Genomic DNA, 22,128 nt, shown 5'->3' on the forward strand with positions numbered 1-22,128 from the left:
TATTTGGACCGAAGAGAGATGAAGTGACAGGAGGTTGGAGAAACTGCATAATGAGGAGCTTCATAACTTGTACTCTTCTCCAAGTATAATTAGAATGATCAGGTCAAGGAGGTTGAGACGGGCAAGGCATGTAGTATGAATTGGGCAGAAGAGGAATGCATATAGGATATTGGTGGGAAAGCCAGAAGGAAGGAGACTACAGGGAAGACCAAGGCGCAGGTGGGTGGACAATATTAGAATAAATCTTGGAGAAATAGGATGGGATGGTATGGATTGGTTTGATCTGGCTCAGGATAGGGACGAGTGGGGTGCTCTTGTGAACACGGTAATGAACATTCGGGTTCCATAAAATGCTGGGAAATTCTTGAGTAGCTGCAGAATTGGTGGCTCTTCCAGAAGGGCTCAGCTCCATGATTAAGTAAGTAAGAAAGTAAGTAACTAAGTAAGTAAGTAAGTAAGTAAGGCTAAAGAAGTAACCAAAAGTTGTCCGTGTGCTTAACTAAGTACTACGCCATGAAGGCGTATGGGGAAGTGGATGTATAGTTCCACCAATCTTGACCTCGGCAGTAGTTGGTGAGCAGTCAGCTTCACGCCCAGGCCGATTTACCCATGGGCAAACAGAGCCCAATGCTCACTGGATAGGTGGCTGGGTAGGCCCCAAACAATAATCAGTACTGTTTTATTATTTCCAAAATCGCAAGGCTTACGGAAACACTGTATTAACTGACTGACTCACTCCATGAAGCCGAGTCCTTCTTCAGAAGCCAAGAGTTGCTCGACACTGTCCCTATCCTGAGTCAGATGAATCCATTCCCCACCGCCATCTTACATCTCTAATATCCGCTTTAACATCATCCTGCTATCTACATCTACGTCTTCTTATTGGTCTCTTTCCATCAGTTATCCTACCAAAACCTTCGATACAAGTTGCATGCTGTGCCAGACTCATCTCTCCTGCACAATTCGAAAGCAAGAAGTGAGAAGCAAACATTGTGGTCCTGAAGACGGAGGTAAAGCTTTCCTCACAGTATACTCGTACATATTTGCAAGCATTAGTAGTAGCACCGTAATTATACTGACAGCAATGTTAGTGCAGCCCTCACACTACTGCACTGCAGATTGGAGCCGCCCAAGGGTTTAGTTGCTGCGCTCTGCATTATCGGCAGGGTTCGTCCCGTTCTGTTTCTCGTTCTGCTGCGAGCATCTGGAAGCAAGTCTGCAGACTGCACAGCTAGGATGGAAGTTCTGTTCATATTCGTCGCCCATTGCAGGAAGCTATGATAGAGTTTGTTTCAAATACTGCCATGTCTGTAGAGGTACTGTGCATTTCTGTCATATCTTCTCTTTTATTATCATTGTTATTTGTATCGTTCATTTCTTGCGACGTCTGTCTGAATCTCTTTTCTTCGCCATTCTGAACCATGTGTAATGTATGTCTGTACGAATCTCTCAGCTCTGTAGTAACAATTTGTATGCCTCTGCCGTAGCTCAGGTGGGGGCACGAGGTAGCGTAGTTTGTTGAGGCACTATGCTACAAGCCGGAAGGTCGCGGGTTCAAGTCCCGATCAGGTTATTGGATTTTTTTCAATTGACCTAATCCTTCCGGCCGCACTATGGCTCTGGGGTCGACTCAGCCTCTAACAGAAATGAGTACCAGGAATCTTCTTGGGATGTTCTTGGTGGTAAAAGGTGGCCGGCGCGTAAGGCTAACAACCTTACTGCCATCTATGAGCGTATTGTCTAGAAAATGTGGAAATCTCAACGTCTCACAACCCTATGGGCCTTCACGGCCTGTTACAGGAATAGCGGTTAGTCGCCGGCTTCCCAGCGCGGCGGCCCGGGTTCCAGTCCGGATCAGCTCATGTCTGATTTGTGGTGGACGAAGTGGCAAGTTTTCTACAAGTACTGCGGTTTTCCTTGCCAATTGGCTCTCACAGTCAAGAAGTCAAACATTTGCCGCAGTGCCAAGTGGACTCAGTCTCACCCAATGGGGGAACAAACATGTATACAAATTCGTTGCGTCTACTTGTTAGCTGTGTATATTTATTGACCTCATACTGCAAGGATTTTGCAAACGAAACTTCTTCGCGGACTGTTTTGGGCGAAGGAATGGAGGCCACTAAGACCTATACTGTATAATACAGGTATCATCATCATCATCAGTAATCTGTCAAGACGACAGGTCCACAGTCTCTTTCAAAACAATTCCTCCACTTTATGCGATCTAGAGCTTTCTCCTTCAAATGACAGTATCCTCTTCTGTCCCCAAGGTCATCCAGCATCTTCTTACGTCTTCTTCCTCGTCTTCTTGTCACTTCTATCCGCCCATCTATCTTTCCTTCGATAGCTTCTTTTAGAAGGCAGTTTCTGCGTAAAACATGACCAATCCAATTAGCCTTCCGTTTTCTTATTTCATGAATACAGGTATACATAAAGGTAAAGCTATCCTTATGAGAGGCCGCGAAGACCCATAGGGGCGTGAAACATCGAGGCTCCCACATTTTCTGACATTCGGCTTACAGATGGCGGTGAGGTTGCCAGCCTTACGCGCCGGCCGCCATTTAACCCCCAGGAAGATTCCTGGTACTCATTTCTGTTAGAGGCTGAGTCGACCACAGGGCCTTAATACTGCTGGAAGGTTTAGGTAAATTGAAAAATCCAATGACGTCATCGGGATTTGAACCCGCGACCTTCTGGCTTGTAGCATAGTATTGCCATATCCCTTTCGCAGAGAACTCATGAACAACTCGGTCGAACACACTGAACAGTGATTGGGTTCCATTTGCTTGCAAATTGCTCCTGTTGAATCCGGCTCAACTCTGGGTAGACGCAACTTGACAACATTTTAGCAGGGCGCTGCATTTTCGCAGAGCAGAAAAGTAAGATTGTCATATTCTGGGTTACAACACCATGCAGGCCGGCAGGTCTCAAAGGGACCTCATGCCTTACAATGTAGATACAAGCAGGAGGTCCCTCTGAAATTGGCACTGGCCGGGGATGGGCTATACTGACTGAAATTTTACTGGAATTCTTCAGTCTCTCCAGGCAAATTCCTGGAAAGTTCCCCAAATTATGACACTAAACGATTATTTTAAAATCCTTTCCTATTCCTTGCTTACTAGTAACCCTACCATTCATTCGTGTTCGAGATACTCCCTCTGGAGCACAGCGCATCCGCGAAACGCTTCGTTTCACTTCAGTTTCTTTAATCTTACAGACAGTCGGTAGGACTCCTTGGACGGGGGATCAGCCCGTCACAAGGCCGCTACCTGCACAGGACAACACAAACACAGAAGAAACCTATACATCCATGCCTTCAGTGGGATTCGAACCCAAGACCCCAGTGTTCGAGCGGGCGAAGACAGTTTATGCCTTAGGCCGCGCGGCCACTGTGACCAGCTAGTAATCCCGTAATTTGACGTTAAATAATCTGAACTGCTTATATATGGTCGTTAAATAAAGAATAAGTACTGTGTGCTGCAAACATGTAGTTTCTGGGCAATATAATGCTGACGCGCTTACGTTCGAGTTTGTAGTTTGCAACACACACATTTTGTCTAAAACAGTTCGAGGGTACGTAATACTTCGAGTAGAAAACCTCAAGAAAGAAAGGTCTTGTGGTTCACCGGTATCTCCGAAATGGCGATTTTCCTTGCGGTTCTAGATTAACAGTAGGGTGCAGCAATCTTACAATGATATGTGATGAAAGTGCTTTACACACAGCGCCAGATTTCCTCTAGCTTCTTCCGGTCTTCAACTCTGCAAAACAGAACTTGAAAACTGAAACCGAGAGCGGCCATGAATCTCATACCAGTTCTCCTCTGTATCCATTTCAATTTGAAGCCGGTACTTGCAAGTGCGGCCATTTTGTTTCTTCTTCCTCCGGCCGCTATTCAAGGCCATTTGTGTGCTATTATTCGACGTCTGCAGCTCAGACAGTGGCTTAAACCATATCAAGCTTGAAATTTATTTGAATAATATTTAGAAATTCGATTCCTACCTCAAATATGCCGAATTATCATTATAAAAACCAGTCAGGTAATACGTTTACGGAAGTCTATCTGTCTGTCTGTCTATCTATCTATTCCTGTGGCTCCAACTTGGAGCATAGGACATCCGTGAAAAGCTTCACTTCAGTTTCTTAATCTTAGACTGTCGGTAGGACTCCTTCGACGGAGAATCAGCCCGTCGCAAGGCTGCCACCTACACAGGACAACACAAACAGAATAAACGCAGACAAACATGCATGCCTTGAGTGGGATTTGAACCCACGAACCCAGCGTTCAAGCGAGCGGAGACGGTTCATGCCTTAGCCCTCACGGACATTATGATCGGCATTTAGGGAAGTAATCGCTGTTTATTTCAAGAATCTTGCACGTCAATACATTCTGTGGGAAAAATACACATAATATTTTAAGTTACTGAGTAGGTGGTGTATATAGTAGGTACAGGCAGCTGCAGTACTTTAAGGGGCTGAAACAAATGCCTCTCGATATGACTCAATGTATTTTCTTTCTGGAGCACATACTAGTTTTTTAAACTCCAAATATCATGTAGGATTTGAGGCTTCCACAGCGGTGGATTGTAACGTCGTGTAGTCCGTTGAGAGTCAACTGATGTTTCGCAGGAACATGATGCTTCTATCATCAGGGTTTAAGAGTAAGCCCAGCAAATAACCCGTATGAAGCAGACAGCAAGCAGAGCCACGTTTCTGTACATATTTATTTTCCTGAAACATATTTTTTCTCGGATACAAGCCCCTGAATCCTGGGAACAATTTCGCAGACTCTTGATTCGTAAGTTCATGGGCGTAGCGCAGGATAGAATCAACCAAAAAAATGGAGGGGGGATATGACGTCGGATAACAGGAAGTGATGACGGCATTTTATGTCCAAGACGTGTGAACAGAAGACCAATTCTGTCATCGATTTCATTTGGCCTCTGTACTATTTCGTACGTAGTGTTTAATTATCTGTCAGCAGCAGATATTGTCTTACACGCTGTTGAGGTCGCCGCAGTCACGGCTCGTGAACGTCTGATCAGCTTGGGCCACGCACTACTGAAATATATCTCCCCCCACAAATGCTTATATTTAAGGATATAGGAGGAAGGTTTTGCATTTATCTGAACGTTCACATTTTAAGAATTCACTCTTTAGAATATACAGTACACTTTTCAGCAACTTAGGCTTAGTTTCTGTCGATGAACATGTTTTCAACAAAAAGGCTGCCCCCCCCCACCCCCTTGTAACATTCGTTCGAAGACTACGTATAAAGCCTAGCACTTGTAATTCTAAAGGGTGCTGACGATGGTGTATAACATACAGACTTATTGCGTTTTTGAACTTTTTCCATCGTCCGGTATTCTAGAGAATAGAAAACACGACGATTCGGAAACTGGATCTGTTTTCGTCCTCAGGTGAAGGGGGGAGAAGACACCTATTCAGTTGGGCCCCTGAGAAAGAGCTAATCTCAGTCACTGTCCAGTTTCCGTAACGTCGTGTTTTCTGTTCTCTAGATTCTAGAGAAATACTGTTTTTTTTTTTTTTTTTTTTTTTTTTTTTTTTTTTCNCGTCGTCCGGCATTCTTCAGTGTATAGTACCGAACGATGGAAAAAGCCAAAAAAACCCAGTTTTTACTAGCTCTTGTGTCAGGCAAGTTTTGGGATTCCTCTAGGCTTATGCGTACAGACAGACTGACAGACCGACGCTAACAAATGATTTAGTTGCATTGTTCCTAATAGTTACTGGGCCCATCTGTTTACATTCCCCACACAATCCTTCTAGGTTCTTCCATTATAATGGTGAACGAATATTATGTGACACTCACTTAAAAATTATCTCTGAATTCGACACCTCCTCATCCATGGCTCTGCATAGTCCTGCACCTATACTGTGGCACATCATTAGGCATATTATACAGAATGATTCTAAATTATTGTCGGGGTTTCCGTGGCCTATAATTTTCAAATCGGAAAGAATAAAATAAAACTGCTTCTGGAATATGGATACAAAGCGCTTTATTTGGCAACGATGTTCTCGCCGCTTTAATATTGGAGAAAATATGTTGTCGTACCTTAAAATATGCGTAGTTTGGTCTTTCGAAACTAAGTCCGTTATCGAAAAGCAACGTCGTTACAGAACGCAATATGGAAAAGATCCACCTTCAGATAATGCTATCCGACGTTGGTTAAAACAATTTCAGAAGACTGGTAGTGCTGTTGCTACAATCGAAACAATTACACCGCAAATGCTGGTGAACATCTGGAGGGAAATTGAGTACCGTTTGGATATCTTACGTACATTGGAGCTGTTTAGCGTTCTGTAGTATTGATTCTATAAGTAAAAAATTGTTTGAGTTTTGCTTTCATATTCCGTAAGTTGTTTTACTTCATTGCTTCCGATTAAGAAACTAAAGACCACGGAAATACCGACAATAATTTAGAATCATCCTGTATATTTCACTGACACTTGATAATATTTCTGTACGTATATTACTTAAGGTAATGCACCTGTGAAAAGTGAAAAATCTACAGTTTTCACTGTATTTCTTTGAAATTTATACCAGTTGTTTAGCATGCAAATATGATCTAAAATACCAATTTTCATATTTTTAATTTTAACAGTTTCTGAAATATTATTTTTTTTATATATTTTATATTAATGCGCAAAATAAAATGCCCTGGCCGGTTTTCTTTATAAAAAATTGAGTCCTCCTGCTGGAGAATTGGAATCCTTCATTAAAAATTAGGGCCATTTCGTACATTTGTTGAAGTCTGTAAACCTTAAAACTCTTGATACACTGATTAGCTTTGACGTTGTCGGTCTTTTCACTAATGTATCAGTCGATAGGCACAATATATCACTGTGGTCGCGGTGCAAGGGCCAAGAAGTCCCACCCCTTATACAATGTATAAGTCGACGAAGCCTACAAATCATCAGAAATAAGCTCCAAAACGATGACACACTGGCTGAACGGTCTGTCTTGCAGGTCGAAGCCATAATGGACCTGCTGGAGGTTTGTTTCAGAACCACTTATTTTCAGGTGGAAAGATGGTATGGATGGTAAGCTCCCTCTCACCCATTTGAGCAACATCTTCGAGGAGTATTTTAATCAACTCATTCTTGACTCAACACACTACAAACCATCGCTGTGGTTCCGGTACGTTGATGACACATTTGTGGTCTGGCCTCATGGTGCAGAGGGGTTACAGTCACCTCAATAGTCTAATGCCTTCCAACCAGTTGAGTATGGGAAAAGAGTCAATCAGTGAGATTCCCTTTCTGGATTTTCTGGTCATCAGAAAGGAGACAATACTGGCCACCAAAGCCTGTGTATATTCCATATGTGAAAGGTCTTTCAGAGAAGTTCAAACTTGTAGGGAATCGATATACGAGGACGTAACATAGGACGATCTTCAAAACTGAACACACTCTTAGGAGTTCACTCTTGAAAATTAGGCCGGGAAGTCACCCGCAACAGATGGAACATTGAGTCTATGATATTCCTTATGAATGGCAGAAGCTACACTGGCGAAACAGGCAGACCTCTAGCCTGCGGCTCCGTGTTCATACGCACAATCTCAAGAGGGTCTTCCAGAAAAATTAACATTATCCCCACATGCTTATGAAGATGGACATAGGGTAGGCTGGGATGAAGCTAGGAAATTGAAATTGAAAGCAACAGGAAGAATAGGAAATACAATGAACCGGCCCATGTGGCAGCTTAACCAACCCAGTTTGGACATTTCTCACACCTGGATCCCCCTTATCAGCAATGAGGTTACTGAACCAGAGAAAGTCTGTACGGCGTGACAGATTCTTCATGGGTTTCTACACGACTTTAGTTTCGAGTGTTCAGGTTTTACTCCACAGATGGCGTTAATGGCTGGCATTATATTTTCACAAATTCTCCGTTTAATCCTATGCATTGGTGTTCATGTACTTGATTTGTAGCATAAATATCTATGTCCCTTTCTATCCTATTTTCACGAATGTGTGTGTTTTATCACAATTTTTATTGCATTTTTTTCCTGTTATCTGCCTTCGACAGCCTGGTCTCTGATATTTACGAGTAAATGGCCATGGTGAATCTGATATGAGTTGTCCAGTAATTACGGGACCCAACAGAGTACGTGTCTCCCCCCACCTGAGGATGAAAACAGATCCAGATTCCGAAACGTGTTTTCTAGTTTTTCGAATACGGGACAACGGTCAAAGTCCGAAAAATCAGTAATTCTGAAATAGAACAATTTTCATTCTACGAATATATCAAAGACGTATGGAACGTCTATTTACCCTGTATCTGAAAAATGCAAATTACATGTTTGAAATAAGTATTACATTCAGACTTGGCCCACCTAAAACACAGAAATTAAGAAACGCAATATGCATAAACCTCATTTCCATGCTCTTATTTTCAAAATAAGTTTACCTTACTTCGTAAGGCACGTTATTCTTCAATTATAAAGATGGAGACCATCCTTCTATATATCGGCTCACTCTTGCAGGACTTCACGGCTCTATATCACAGAAGAATAACCACCGCTGTGAGAACCTTATATCCTACATTTTAATATTGTCTCCGGGTATACAAATAACATCCCAAGTGATAGCTTCTTCTCACTTCTTTCGAGTAAAATATTGTCACGTGTGGGGTGGTACGCGTGACGAAAATAACGGGTTCTGGATCTGATGGTCGGATTTATTGACACCTTGGCTACACGTTCTCTTAACCACACTTAAACAACAGCGCTATCGCTGATTTACACATATTGCAGTCCATCGCTGCACCTGCACTAGGATTCTGTTTCCACTTGTTGTCTCCTAGCAACAGATCTCAACACGGAAATTAGCACTTCAACTCACTTTGAAGTCTTCTTCTATTTTGTCCTCAATGACTCTGGAAGCTCGGAACTAAGAGTTCTTCTGGGCTCACTCCTCCAGCTTATGACTGACTCGTAACTGCCCTTGGACTACTTCTGACATTGCATTCACTTCTCTCATAAGCATAGAACCCCCCCCCCCGGATTTATAACACAGGAAATATAAAAATCTCATTATATCACACACAATGAATGTGGAGAAAACAAAAGTAATGAAAATTTCGAGACAACCAACCCCAGTCACAAGAAAGATAGACCAAAAACAACTGGAGAATGTGAAATGTTTTAAATATTTGGGTAGCTTGTTAACAGATGATGGAAGGTGTACTAGTGAAATTAAATCCAGGATTGCCATGGCAAAAGCTGCATTTAGCAAGAAGAAGAATCTTTTTACCAGNTATCTTACGCAGTAACTGCCTTCTAAAAGAAGTTATTGAAGGAAAGATAGAGGGGCGGATAGAAGTGACAAGATGACGAGGAAGAAGACGTAAGAAGATGCTGGATGACCTTGGGGACAGAAGAGGATGCTGTCATTTGAAGGAGAAAGCTCTCGATCGCATTAAGTGGAGGAATTGTTTTGGAAGAGACTGTGGACCTGTCGTCTGACAGATTACTTATGATGATGATCACACACTCCCAAAATCACTGTCGCACGCAAAATGCCTTCAAATCAAAAAGTTAAATCTTCACAGGCTGACTTCTTTTACTCTTCTTCGACTACAAATTTCCGGTCGCTATCTCCTACCGAGAACGGAACCTCAAAGTCAAAGTTATATTTCGACTGACGGTCAGTCAGTCTGACCGTCTGGAAACACACGTCACTGACCATCACCCACCGCTGCGTGACGTCACCGCGGGCACGGAAAACATGGCCTCCTCTACTGCTGCTTGTTGGACCGTGTTTACAGAGCTGTTGCCTGGCAACGCGTTCATCAAATCCGTTACAATACTGTATCCATTTGCCATCCCCCGTGAGTTATACATGTGCTTCATACCCCATCTTCTGTGATTTAATCGCCGTAACGATATTTGGCGATGAGTACAGATTATGAAGCTCCTCGATATACAATTATGTTCATCTGTTCGTACCTTCCTCTCTCTTGGTTTCAAATATTCTCCTCAGCACTATGCTTTCATACTTTCACAAAGTAGATAATTCCCCTGATGCCACAGAGCACGTTTCACTGGCAAAATGGAAGTTTTATGGTGTTAGATGGAAGGAGAGACGAAAAGATTCTGAAGTGATTTTTTTTTCCTTGGCACTACAGTCCCAGTGGGCCTAGGCCTACCTCCATGAACTTCTCCGTTTACTTCGGTTTTTCCAGATCTTACACTTTCGGTAGGACTCCTTGGGCGGGTGATCAGCTCGTCGCAAGGCCTGTACACAGACACAGAAAGACGCATACACACAGACTAAACATCCATGCCCTGAGTGGGATTCGAACCCACGATCCCTGTTTCCAAGCGAGCGAAGACAGTATATGCCTTAGACCGCTCGGCTACTGTGACCAGTTTCTGAAGTGAATACCAGCAAATATTCCCCGAATATAATTTTCATGTTTTGAAAACAATTTTCACTTCTTACTATCCTTCTAAACCATCTGAGTATTCACGTTTACGAATGATTCGCGGTCTTTATTTCACGATTCTGTTCATTGTCTGCTGACCGTCGGTGAGAATGCACTAAACTGCGCAGTTTAAGGTCCCAGAAGCTTTGGTATCAAATGAACACACATATACATCAACAGCGCGAACTGTTACAATTGGCGATGTATTAGAGCAGACAACACAGCGGCCCACATCTGCGGGCTCTGTTTCCTTCCATGTGACGTATAATGTAATGTACGTTTAGACACCAGCCAAATTCATCGTCCACTACAACAGTATGTAACGCTTCTGCTGGTCTGTCACTCACTGGATTGCACGTAAAGTGTTCATCGAACCGGCTAATTGCTTGTGGCGAGCCTCTCATTCATTTCGGGAGAGGTACAGACTCTAGAACAGTCCCTGAAGAATGAATCAACTGCTAGTCTTCTAGACCATTAATTGTGATAGAAAACAGTGTAAATTTGAGGCAGTTTTCTCTTACCAAAACTGCTCCTATTTTGCACGGGAGTAAACAGTGTACACGGTTGCCATGTTTTTGTACTTTTATTATTTCATGGAAGAAAAATCTGCGACGACTCAGGCGCAGATGGGAGAATGTTATAAAAATGGATATTATAAGAACTAACCACTCTAATCAGCAGTATAAAACAGGCAACTCAAGATGCTACACCTAAGATCACCTTTCAAAATAACACAAGGAATGTTCCTTGACGAAGTGACTCCAATAATGTTAAAAGAAATGTCAAGAAAAGGGCTAGTACTTCTCACATATATATTTAATGCTTATCTCTGGATAAGCCCTCTCCACGTCACGAATAATAATACAGCAAATTAGCTTATAGAATCAAATGTAATTCTGATTGCTAAAATTATGTAAATAAAAAAAAATGTTGTGAGGTTACAGATTGGATTCATCTGGCTCAGGACAGAGGCTACTGGTGGGCTCGTGTAAAGATGGCAATAAGCCTTAGCGTTTTCTAAAAGAAGGTTAATTTCTTCATTAGCTGAGTGATAATATTTTTTTTTCAGGGACAGTTACACAAGATAAATGTAAAACGTGAACTAACCCTGTAACAGGCTGTGGAGACCCGTAGGATTGTGAGACGTCGTGGCTCTCACATTTTCTTGACAGTCGGCTAACAGATGGCGATAAGGCAGTCAGCCTTACGTGCCAGCCGCCCTTTACCCCCCAGGAAGATTCCTGGCACTCATTTCTGTTAGAGGCTGAGTGAACTCCCAGGGTCATAGTGTGACTGGAAGGATTAGGCCAATTCAAAAATCCAGTAACCTCATCGGGAATCGAAACCGTCACCTTCCGGCTTGTAGCATAGTGCCTCAACTAACTTTTCTACCGCGTGGCCCGCTACACAGGATGTAGGAGCTAAATTTCAATGCGTGAAGCTCATAATCTTCTGGAACCTGACGTCGTTTTAACTGGTAGACGTTTACGAATGGTTAAGGGGAATGTGCTGCTTCCACCTTCAGGATATGAAAGTGAATTTTAAATATCACTTAGACGAACTTCAGGCTTCTAAGTGGCATCTGCCCAACTCCGACGATTTTCAAGTATTCGCCTTCCAAGAAATTGCCTCCGTGTTCTGCTTCCAGTCTCACAAAGTGACAGTACAATGAGATATTACACAATTATAAGACACTAGCGTGCCTGACAGCTTTTATGTGGCAGCTATTGATTTCGACAGCGAATTTCATGCATAGATACAGTACATAGTACACTGTACGCAGTGATAAGGCAGATGTAACAAAGGGTTGTGTACAGTGTATCGTGATATACGATACCATTACACATAATTCTGTTTGTCCCATATTAATATATACCAGCGATACTTATGTTATAAACTTCAAAATAATAAAGGAGACCCAAAACATTAACATAGATGTACCTAATGTGGAAAACTGTAATAAGAGAACTGCTGCGTTATGTTAAGTGTAATACTAATTTCATGGAACAGAGTCTTGCCTGGGAATCTGATACTTAAACAAGATTTTTCTCTCTTTCTATGGAACCAGATGCTTCATTGCCTCGTTCGCAAGAGCCTGACACCGACCCCTGCCCTCAGTCGATTAATCCAGTCAGCACTCACGCACCAAGTTTCTTTAAGTTTCGTCTTAATATCTTGTCGATAGACCAATATGCTCCTAATTCTCCCAGTTCAGAACTTATTTCAGGCTCTCCACTCAAAACATTTTACGAATTTCTTATGCATGTAACAGGAGCCACGATAGCTAAGTTGGTATAGCTCCAGGCTAAGTGGCTGAACGCAGGAATCCGGGGGTTTGTTCCCGACAGAAGGGAGACATTTTTGGGATATTGGGTTTTCGGACTTTATCCATCGTCCTGGTTTTTAAGATAACTAAGAAAAACACGACCTTTCGGAAACTGGATCTGTTTCCGTCCTCANTTCAGATGAGGGAAGACACCTATTTTGTTGGGTCCCTTAGAAAGCTAACCTCAATCACTGGACCAGTGGCTCTTTCTAAGGGACCCAACAGAATAGGTGTTTTCCCTCACCTGAGGACGGAAACAGATCCAGTTTCCGAAACGTCGTATTTTTCTTAGTTATCTTAAAAACCAGGACGATGGATAAAGTCCGAAAACCCAATATCTCTGTCTGTTATACCATCGTCAGAATCCTATAGTAACTAAAGACATTTTTGTCTTCTCCAAAACGTTCACATTGGCTCAAGGGCTGGCCCAGTTTATCCAATGGATTCCGGGGGCTCCTTCCATGACGATAAAGCGGCCGGGCGTGAAGCTGGCCACTACCTTCCTCTTGGGACAGAGGATGAGAATGAGTGGACCTATACATCTATAATGCGTGGTAAGCATGAGCCGACCGTCCCGCCCGCCTTGAATTGGTGATGAGTGCTCCTGCACTTCTGTGAGTTGTGTAATTGTGTGACTCCCTGACTCTTGACGTTACTCAATCTCTCCTGGGCCCAGGTATTGGGGAATTAAGCTCTTCAAAACATTACAACATTATGTTTGCGATGATACAGACCGTATAAGGTAAAAAAGGTAACGTTTTGCCTGTGCTTAACTACTTCATGCGGCTGTATAGATCCAAGTTTTCTTGACCTCGGCACTAGTTGGAGCTGATCTGTCAGTTTGACGCTCAGGCTGCTTTACTACCGGAGAAAGGGCCCCCGGTACTCATTTGACAGGAGGCTGGGTGGGACCCAGAGCCGAACTGAACGCTGCGGAGAAAATGATAGATCCTACAGCGACCTGAACTGCGACTTTCTATTGTCCAGCCAATGTCTACACCGACTGTGCGGGTCCTATTCTTATTATAATGTCTAACGGCATAAAGAACATGTAAAAATAATTACCTGCGGTGGGAACGGTCTTAGACTTACTGAGCCTTCTCTTTAATGTATTCCATTGTCGTGTACGTACTGCAGATTTCTACATGTTACGTCTTCAACAAACCGACCTAAAAGCTGCACGATAATGCTGACTTGTTCCATTTTCCACGCTACCATCACCTTAATTATGGTGGACTAGAGATGAAGTCAGGCTTATATAAAGTGACTCGCATTCTCCCTCTCCTACGCAGCCTCCTGACTGTTGAGATTTACGAGAATATTTATGAAAAAAATCTGACTAAATTTCAGACACGTAAAATGAAACAATGCAAACTTTAATTTACGGCTTGTCGGTTATAGTGCAGTACAGCGTTAACAACTTAATTCCATGTGCGTGTCATCCTTATCCTGGTCACCCGGAGCTGCAGCATTCTACTAAAGACCGGTACTGGATTCTCGTGAACGCCGTTAACAGCCTTCGAATTTCATAAAATTAATTGCCTTTTTTTATAAATGAGCAATTATTACTCGTTCGCTCATTTCCATCTCTAATGTAGCATAATATCTCTTTATTTTAAAATGTTAGTAAAATTACATTTTATTGCAACATATTTCGGTCTTACAAGACCATCTTCTTGCAACTGTTCACTCATTGAAACAGCCGCACTCTTCGCATGTCTGTGCACCCTGTGTTACTGCACATCCTCTTCGCACTGAAATGTGTATACACGGCCGGCCAACTAGTGAGAACACCGGGAAATGAAAGCAACGCAAAGCGAAGAGAGTATTCATTCCAACTGGACACATTTTAGTGCGAACAAGGGTGCGCAATAACATGGGGTGCACAGACATGGAAACTAATGCAGTGCGGCTGTTTCAAATAGTGAACAATTGTAAGGCTGAAACATGTTGAAATTAAATGTGATTTTAATGACATTTTAAAATAAATGAGATATTGTGTTGCATTAGAGACGGAAATGAATGAACGCGTGACATATCAATGCAAAAGAATGCTGAAGTATAATATTTTGAGCAACTACTAGCTTGGCGGGAGTAACTGTGACTTTCTTAGGTCGCATGTTGCAGGTAGTAACGACGCCATCCTCCATGAGGTTGGCCGAACTACGGCTGTGTCTTTGGTGGGGACTCATCATGGACCAGGGATGCGTTGGGCCACAGCTTTGGGACACCTCCTCGTGGTCCCGCTGGGCAACGACAGTCTCGGGGTCTGGACTAGTATGACTAGCGGCTAAGCTCCCATAAAGGGCAATGGCATTACGACCGGAGCCTCCCACGCGGCGGCATAATGACCCTTGGGTATCACTACTGTGTACCCGGGACGAATGCGGGAGAGCACTCCAATGGGGGCAGCTTCGGCTACTTGAGCTGTCTCCCTACAGTACCGATAATGTGCCGCAAGCCTTCGAGCTCAACACTCTAGAACGGTTTGACCAACCCATGTGGGGGGGGGGGAATGGGGGAGCTCATAGGCCACCCCCAGGGACGACTCTCTCATGCAGGTTTCCCTGGTCGCAACCTCATGACTGTTAGTTCCCCGAAACTCTAGCCGTGGTACAGGGGTCGTACCATCTCTCGCGGAGCTGGGGGGCAGTCTTATCAGCTTACGTCAGCGTGGGTACTACCAGTTTGGAATGCAGCATTACAGAGTGTGGTCAGGTGTATAGTACATTGTGTTGCCTGTTAGTTGGTCTTTGTAGGCAAAGTTTTCCGCTCGGGGAGTAGCTCTGAACGTCACCACAGCAAGCGTATAGCATCGTGTGCTCCACACCAGCGTTTACCTTTCCGCGTGACTAAAGTTACGAGGCACTCACTATAGCCGGTATCGCACTCCCTTTAATCATCTGGGATACCCTTCTCCTCCCGAACAGGCACTCTTGGTCCTGGAGGCTTGTGAGGGTTTCATTTACTACAGGACCAAACCACCTAAGCCATGGTGTGAGGCATCGTGCTGAGGGCCGCATGGCACGGGGGTGGTAATTAGCCAGTGTCTTGAACGATTCCGTCGGGGCACCAGGCAGCACCCCGTTGTATTTATGCCTTCCACCCGTACAGGGCGCTGCAGGTGATGACCTTTTAAATCCCCATGACTCGTGGGACCAAAATGAAAGGAACCAAAAAAGAAAACTGTCGTAAGGAACTTAAACTGAAGAGGGACCCCCTCCAAGGGAATCCCTACGATCCCCATCATTGTACCGGGCTGTACTTCAATACTTACCCAACCTTACATCAAACAACCCCCTCCAGGACTTTTCACCCGCTTTGAATTAACTTAACTCAGCACTTTCATGGAGCTAGCCGAAACCGGATGTCCGTAGCGAATGCTATCACCTATATACGAGTGAGCAGAAGATAGGGGAGTGGAGGACGAGCCATATGCCTTCTCTCCGCCCCTTGCGCACTTCATTAAACTCTATAAGAAGGAATTCACTTACCTGCTCTGACCTGAACGTCCAGCGACAACACACGGCCCGCTGAGTTGCTGGCGGCACAGCGATATGTGGCACTGTGCACATCCGGTCGGAAATGGTCCTCAGGAAACGGAGGGAAGACGAGACTCCCGTTGACCATAACGACGCGAGCTCCCGGCACTGGACCAACCGGTGAACCGTCGCTACTCAGAACCCACTCAACTCTAGGATCTGGGGAGCCCTCGGCAACGCAGTCAGCCCTCCCACCACTTGAGTTTGAGAACACGAGCTGCGAGGGGGGCTCCAGAATGAAGCGGGGTCCTCGCACGTCGGCCAGATAGCCAGATGTTCCTAGGAAACCAGAGGGCCACTTATCAGATTCCAATTAGCATACATCTCTGGAAGTGCTCTTTCTCACAGCACTGCATCCTGCTAATTGTCTTATACTGAAATCAATACCCAGTCATTCTAATTCCAGACATACCCACAAAACGAAACTTGTCACTTCATGATTTTCCAAATGTTCTTCTGCACATTAGCAGTATGGTCACGGTAGCCGAGCGCTTTAAGGCATGCAATGTCTTAGCTCGCTCGGTAGCCGGAATCGTGGGTTCGAAGTCCACTAAGGGCATGGATGTTCAGTGTTTGTGTGCAGGTAGAGGCCTTGCGACGAGCTGATCACCCGCCCAAGGAGTCCTACTGAATACGTAAGATTTAGTAAACCGAAGTGAAACGTAGAGTTTCATGGAGGTAGGCCAAGGCCCAAATTGGGGCTGTAGCACCAAAAGAGGAAAAAAGTTGTTCCCGTGCTTAGTTAACTAATCACTACGATATGAAACTATATGGGGGAGTAGATGTATAGATCCACGTATTCTTGACCTCGGCCGCTTTACCCACCGGGAAATACCCCTCCGGTAACATTGGCTAGGAGGCTGGATGGGGCCCACAACCGGTCTGGACGACGTTGATGAAAAAAAAAATATTACCCATACCGGGACTCGAATTCCGACTACTCGGCCGACCAGCCCGTATCCAGTCGCTATACCGACTGAGCAACACCGGCTCTTACTATCTTGATAATATGAATAGCAAATTTCGTATCTGAAATTACGATCTACTAGGTAGATGGGTTCGGTTGTCTGGTAGATCCTAATGTTTCGGAGGTATTTGCTGCAGGTTTCTTCGAAACCTCGTTACCCTTCTATCAGTCTACACGGTGTCACATCCCATGAAATCGTAATTTCAATGGCATAAGAAAAATGTTACCATGTGCACAAGTGGGATGTACAGGTAAACTGTAGCCCGTACTTCTGCAGGTGATACCGGAAGTGCTTCGTCACCACTATTTCTGTTTGTATTGACTTAGAACATGCAATCCTGAACTTCCAAGAACCTGCTGTCCTGAATTAGGGGCATCTTCATCTCCATAAGGAATGGGAGGATGAGCAGTGAGCATTGAAGGAAACGGGAGTGCCTTATATTTGAGGTACTAACTTCACTGAGGTGAGCCCTTCTTCAGAAGCCGCCAGTTGTGCAGCTACTCAAGAACTTCCTAGCAGTTTATGTAACCTGAAAGTTCATTACCGTGTTCACAAGAACCCTCCACTAGTTCCTATCATGAGCCAGATCAATCCAGTCTATTCCACTCCATCCCTCCATCCTATCTCTCTAAAATCCATTTTAACATTATCCACCCTCCTACGTATTGGTGCCACCTCTGTTCCATCTGACCTCTTATATTCCCACTAAATGTAACCTATATTCTGATATTTCTTTCACAACTGTCATGAGCAAACCTGCCGTATACAGATTTCTTACATTCCAAGCACCATATCTGATGTCCATTTTCTTAGTTTAGGTTGTTTATCCAAAAAAGAAATCCGTCCAGGTCAGAAGCCCTTTGTAACATTTCGTATAAAGCTTATTTTTAAGGTGAGGAGTTGTTAGCCCCATGCCCAACCCCCAAGCTGGAGGACAACCCTTTGCCGGCTGTCCGTGACTGCTTATTCGATATATTCGCAGCTACCCTCCATGTCTGGAGGTTGTCTCCTCCATCCGCAACCCCGTCCAAGGAGTCCCGGCGACTTTGAAAAAAAGATCAAGATATTGAAAAAGCGGCTAAGGCCCAATAAAGTGCTGTACAGCCACAGATAGGTAGGTATAAATACAAAGTTCCTCGCTGTGTAGTTTCTCGGCGCTCTTGCTGCTTCTCCCTCCCTCTCTTTACCTCAAGTCAAGACGTTTTCCTTTGTGCTCCATTCTGAAAAATGTTCAATCTATGTTCTTCCTTTAAGGCAAAAGATGACGATATCTGTAATACATCTATTCTGCTGAAGTAGAAAAATTGTCGATAAATCCGGATTAAGTAAGATTTCAGGTTTTCACGGAGTTGACTATGAAGAATTCCGTCTTTTGGGATATGGCGCCGTGTAGATCTTGTGTGAACTGACGTTTCGCAACCAAGTATCATCTCCATTTTCACGGAGTTTTCTACCCTGAAAATGGAGGCGATACGGTCCCAAAAATGTCAGTTCTCACAAGATCTATAGGGTGCACATCCCAGAAGATGCCAGTCTCCAATCCGGATTAAATTAGGAAAAGGTGACTGACGAAGTAAGAAAACGTCACATTCATTTGGCCGCATCTATTGATGTGATTCGGCCCGCGCCATAGCTCAAGCGGTTAGTCGCTGGCTTCCCACCGCAGCGGCCCGGGTACAATCCCGGGTCTGGTCAAGTGGGATTTGTGGTGGACAAAGGGGCGCTGGGGCATGTTTTCTTCGAGTACTTCGGTTCCCCCTACCAATCTCCATTCCACCAATTGTTCCACAATCACCCTCACCTATCATCTGGGGCTGGTACAATAGGCCAGAAGTGGCCGCAGTACGAGGGACTTAGTCCCACCCCACTAGCAATAAAAAGCAAATTGATGTGATTCAGAAGAAAACCGAGGGTTAAGTCGGCTTAGGAGACAAAACACAAACCTTTCGCCCAATATTCAGTAATGGCGAGCGACTTCTATCCATTCTATGTTAATCAGCATTTATAGCGTTCGGTCTACATCCCTTACTTCCTTACTTACTTACTTATAGAGCTCAGCCCTTCTTGAGGAGCCGCCAATTCTGCAGCTACTCAAGAATTTCCCAGCATTTTATGGAACCCGAAGGTTTATTAACGTGTTCGCAAGAGCCCTCCACTGGTCCATATCCTGAGCCAGATCAATCCAATCCAAACCATCCCATCCTATCTCTCTAAGATCCATTTTAATATTCTTCACACTCCTACGTCTTGGTCTTCCTAGTGGTCTCTTTCCTTCTGGATTTCCCACCAATATCCTGCATGCATTCCTCGTCTCCTCCATTCGTGCTACATGTCCTGCCCATCTCATACTCCTTGACTTGTTCATTCTAATTATACTTGGAGAAGAGTACAAGTTATGAAGCTCCTCATTATGCAGTTTTCTCCAACCTCCAGTCACTTCATCTCTCTTCGGTCCAAATATTCTCAACACCCTGTTCTCAAACACCATCATTCTATGTTCCTCCCTTAATGTCAGAGACAAAATTTCACGCTCATACAGAACCACAGGCAAAATTATAGTTTTGTATATTCTAATTTGCATGTTTTTGGACAGCAGACGAGAAGACAAAAGGTTCTGGACTGAATGGCAGCAAGCATTACCCGAGTTCAATCTCTTCTTAATTTCCTCCCGAATCAGGTTTCGATCTGTTATTGTTGTTCCCAAATATCCGAATTGTGCCACATTTTCAGAAGATCTGTTTCCTATCTTTATGTCACGATTTTGCCCTGCATTTTGGTGACGAGACAGAAAATATTTACTCGTAGTTTTCTCTGCGTTTACTTCTAGACCAACTTCTTTACTTGCGTCCATTAAAGTTTGTGTGTTTTCCTTTATGGTATCTACATTATCACCCAGTAGATTCACGTCACCAGCATATGCGAACAGCTGATGTGTCCCGTTTAATTTCAGTCTCGCCTGGTTTCCCTGGACCTTCGTAATGGCATATTCTAAAGCAAAGTTGAAAAGGAGTGGCGATAAAGCATCTCCTTCTACATCCCTTAGGAGAAGAATTAGATGCAAGATTTAGAGAAGTGAGGCAAGGGAAAACTTTTTCAGAATTCAGGATTAATACAGAAATATGCTGGAGCATACGCATTGGGCTTCTGCCAGGATATTACAAACCAGCATTTGCATATTTGCATTTCGTCTGCATAACGTCCTGTTGAAACTGTGCGGAATTACAGGATATCGCAATATATGCACAGAGACACAGTTCCAAATTATAATACTAAAGGGAAGCATTGAAGTAAAAGCCCCAGTTGTGTGCTACATGAACTTTCACGTCTCATAGACTTAAATTGTAGACTAGAAATGCATGCGTTTTCGTACGGGTTCTTGTATAATAAACTTATTCAAGTAAAGATATTATTTATCGAATATTATAATCTTCTGAATTCAAGTTCCTGATGACCAATTTCATATTGTTCTCCGCTGTGTCATCGAATAGTGGTAAAGGTAAAAATATATTCGGGAACCTGAGTTCCCAGGATTAACACTGAGAACGTTATTAAATTGGGCAATTGAGCAACAGTTCTCAGCCGGAGGGCCGCAGCCCACTAGTTCATGTGCGTGCAGCTTTTGACAAGTGAACTGCCAAGCGTTGAACAAACGAATGATTATATAAAATAAGCTATGCTGTTGCATGCACTTTTTAAATTGATGTTTGTAGCAAAATTACGCACTTCTGTTTTATGACAATGCCATATTATTATATATAATGAATGACATATTAAAGAAAACTGAAGCTCTTTTACTACAAATTTTAGTTCCGTGCCCCAATTCACGTGCTACGCTCCTAATTTCGATGCGAGGACCAAGGGGCTGAGAAACACAGTCAGAAGCCTCGAGCCTTGCAACGTTCTCATGTTGAAAGGCTGCTCCAATAAGCAAGTCTGGGGCGGAAGCAGAATATTGTGGGTTTCCACTGGGGCGAAGAATTAGGGTGCAAAGGGTTGTAAAGGATACGGCGGGGTAGGTCGAGATAAGACAGGCGCGTGCAGACTCAGCAGGAAGTCCGCTCGTTTCCCTGCGCACGAGCGAACCTTAATCAGCATTCAATCGCGTCTCCTCGCCAACACAGTACGCGCATATGCTCTTATATAAACATTTCAAGTTCACTTCAATTATAACTCTGCCCCTGTCTCTGGTTTTAGTCATTGTTGTTATCCTGTCTGCTTCTCAGAAGTACTAACAAAAGGGACGTGTTCCTTCCTATTCATGCCTCCCAAGTATTGTACGCTCCATGTTACTTTAATCTCGACACAACTGGCCCAATACTTTTGAATCATCGGAGCACATCTGAAACCCAGCACAACATATACCCTGCGTGGAGCAAGGAAGCATTTAGTCACTCAGCTGCTCAAGAAATCCTGTTGCTTCTTTATATTCGATAAGTAAGATATTTGTACATATCAACAAGAACCGGGGTAGCGCAGTCGGTATAGCGACTTGATACGGGCTGAACGACCAAGGGGTCGGAATTCGAATCCCGGTGGGGTTAAGAATTTCCCCCTCTCCATGTCGTCCAGACCGACTCTTTCCTCGGGGGTAAAGAGGCAAGGGCGTGAAGCTGGCCACTCACCTCGAACTAGTGCCGAGGACAAGAAAACGTGGGTCTTTATATCAGCTCCCCAATACGTCTTCATGGCGTAGTGCTTAATTAGTTAAGGACAAGGACAACTTTACCTTTTTTACATCTCAGCAAATGCTTCTGTCTTCACCCCAAGATATTTCCGCTTTATTGTTGTGCTGACGGTCATAACCATAAGATATTATACACATGACAGGATGCAATCTTAAG

The 22,128-nt window shown here is 43.8% G+C and overlaps 1 protein-coding gene across 2 annotated transcripts in view; it reads right to left on the bottom strand.

Moving 5' to 3' along the window:
- LOC111871092 (Down syndrome cell adhesion molecule-like protein Dscam2) overlaps nucleotides 1–22,128 on the bottom strand; it is a 244,320-nt gene that overhangs the window by 203,242 nt on the left and 18,950 nt on the right. For both annotated transcript variants that reach the window (XM_023863883.2, XM_033754105.1), the window contains exon 2: nucleotides 16,272–16,598. In XM_023863883.2, the coding sequence (XP_023719651.1) occupies nucleotides 16,272–16,598 (327 nt within the window). The remainder of the gene's footprint in view (nucleotides 1–16,271; nucleotides 16,599–22,128) is intronic.

This window comes from Cryptotermes secundus, unplaced genomic scaffold (genome assembly GCF_002891405.2).
Source record: "Cryptotermes secundus unplaced genomic scaffold, Csec_1.0 scaffold188, whole genome shotgun sequence".
Taxonomy (NCBI): domain Eukaryota; kingdom Metazoa; phylum Arthropoda; class Insecta; order Blattodea; family Kalotermitidae; genus Cryptotermes; species Cryptotermes secundus.